This window comes from Chrysochloris asiatica, unplaced genomic scaffold, assembly GCF_000296735.1.
Source record: "Chrysochloris asiatica unplaced genomic scaffold, ChrAsi1.0 scaffold00611, whole genome shotgun sequence".
In the NCBI taxonomy this organism is placed as follows: domain Eukaryota; kingdom Metazoa; phylum Chordata; class Mammalia; order Afrosoricida; family Chrysochloridae; genus Chrysochloris; species Chrysochloris asiatica.
The window spans coordinates 419,009-420,317 of record NW_006409129.1 but is presented as its reverse complement, the minus strand read 5'-3'; the positions used below and the strand labels follow the sequence as shown (position 1 = coordinate 420,317).

At 39.7% G+C, this 1,309-nt stretch overlaps 1 protein-coding gene across 1 annotated transcript; it reads left to right on the top strand.

Annotated features, from left to right (window-relative positions):
* Positions 1–50: 50 nt before the first annotated feature.
* On the top strand, positions 51–998 carry LOC102820767 (olfactory receptor 8H3-like). Its single transcript, XM_006877817.1, has one exon. The coding sequence runs from the start codon at positions 51–53 to the stop codon at positions 996–998; it is 948 nt and encodes a 315-aa protein (XP_006877879.1).
* Positions 999–1,309: the final 311 nt, after the last annotated feature.

Here is a 1,309-nt window from a genome sequence, read left to right as displayed (position 1 = left end):
GATGCTAAATATTAACTTTGATCTCCTACAGTTTAGAGAAGTTGTAAATTATGGGGAGAAGGAATGAAACCAACGTGTCTGACTTCATCCTTGAGGGACTGACAGACTCTGAAGAGATCCGGCTGATCCTTTTTCATCTCTTTCTCCTGATATACCTGGTTACTGTGCTGGGGAATGCAGGGATGATACTGATCATTCGCCTGGATCTCCAGTTGCACACCCCCATGTATTTTTTCCTCACCCACCTGTCATTTATTGATCTCAGTTACTCAACAGTAGTTACCCCTACAACTTTAGAGAATTTAGTGACTTCCAACAAACGTATTTCATATGGGGGTTGCTTCAGCCAGTTGTATTTTTTTATCTTCTTGGCTGGGGCTGAATGTTGTCTTCTCTCTTCAATGGCCTATGACCGCTATGTAGCTATCTGCAACCCTCTACAATACCCAGTTATTATGTCCACTAAACGCTGCTACTCCCTCATCACTGCAGCCTACGTGATTGGTTTTGTTGATTCTATTGACACTGTGCTTGGCATAAACACCTTGCATTTTTGTAATTCCAATGTAATCCACCACTTTTTCTGTGACATTTTCCCAATTGTAGCCCTTTCATGCACTGACACACATAATGTTGAGATCATATTATTCATTCATGGTGGCTCCACCTTAGTGGCATCTCTCATCATAGTCTCTATGTCCTATGTGCCCATTCTCTCTGCTATCCTGAAGATCAAATCCGCAGCAGGTAAGCGAAAAGCCTTCTCTACCTGTGCCTCCCACCTCATGGGAGTCACCATCTTCTATGCTTCTATGATTTTCACTTACTTAAAGCCTAGTAAGTCTTACTCCTTGGGCAAAGACCAAGTGGCCTCTGTTTTTTATAGTATTGTTATCCCCATGCTGAATCCACTCATTTATAGTCTTAGGAACAAAGAAGTGAAAAATGCTCTCCTTAGAGTTATGCAGAAGACAGGGAGCACCAGGAATTTCAGATAGAGTGATGTTAAATATGTAAAGATACACTGGGTATATGTTTGATGTTTCTACCTAAAAATAATTTAATTTTTGAATTATTGTTTTTGTTTTGGATAATCACAATATTTTCACACAACTAAAACATTTTTCACCAGTTATTTGATGTATTATACAGAAAAGATGTTTCTAGAACAGTGGTTAAGAGTCCTTCTTTTGCAATTAGACATTTCAGGTTTTAGATTCTCTGTCAGCTACCCTTTGGACATGCCCTTGTTATTGTTGTTATGTGCCGTGGAGATAGTTCCGACTCATAGGGAGGTGGTACATGGTTT

Coding starts and splice junctions, on each gene's coding strand:
- LOC102820767 (XM_006877817.1), top strand. CDS start 51: ATGGGGAGAAGGAATGAAACCAACGTGTCTGACTTCATCCTTGAGGGA.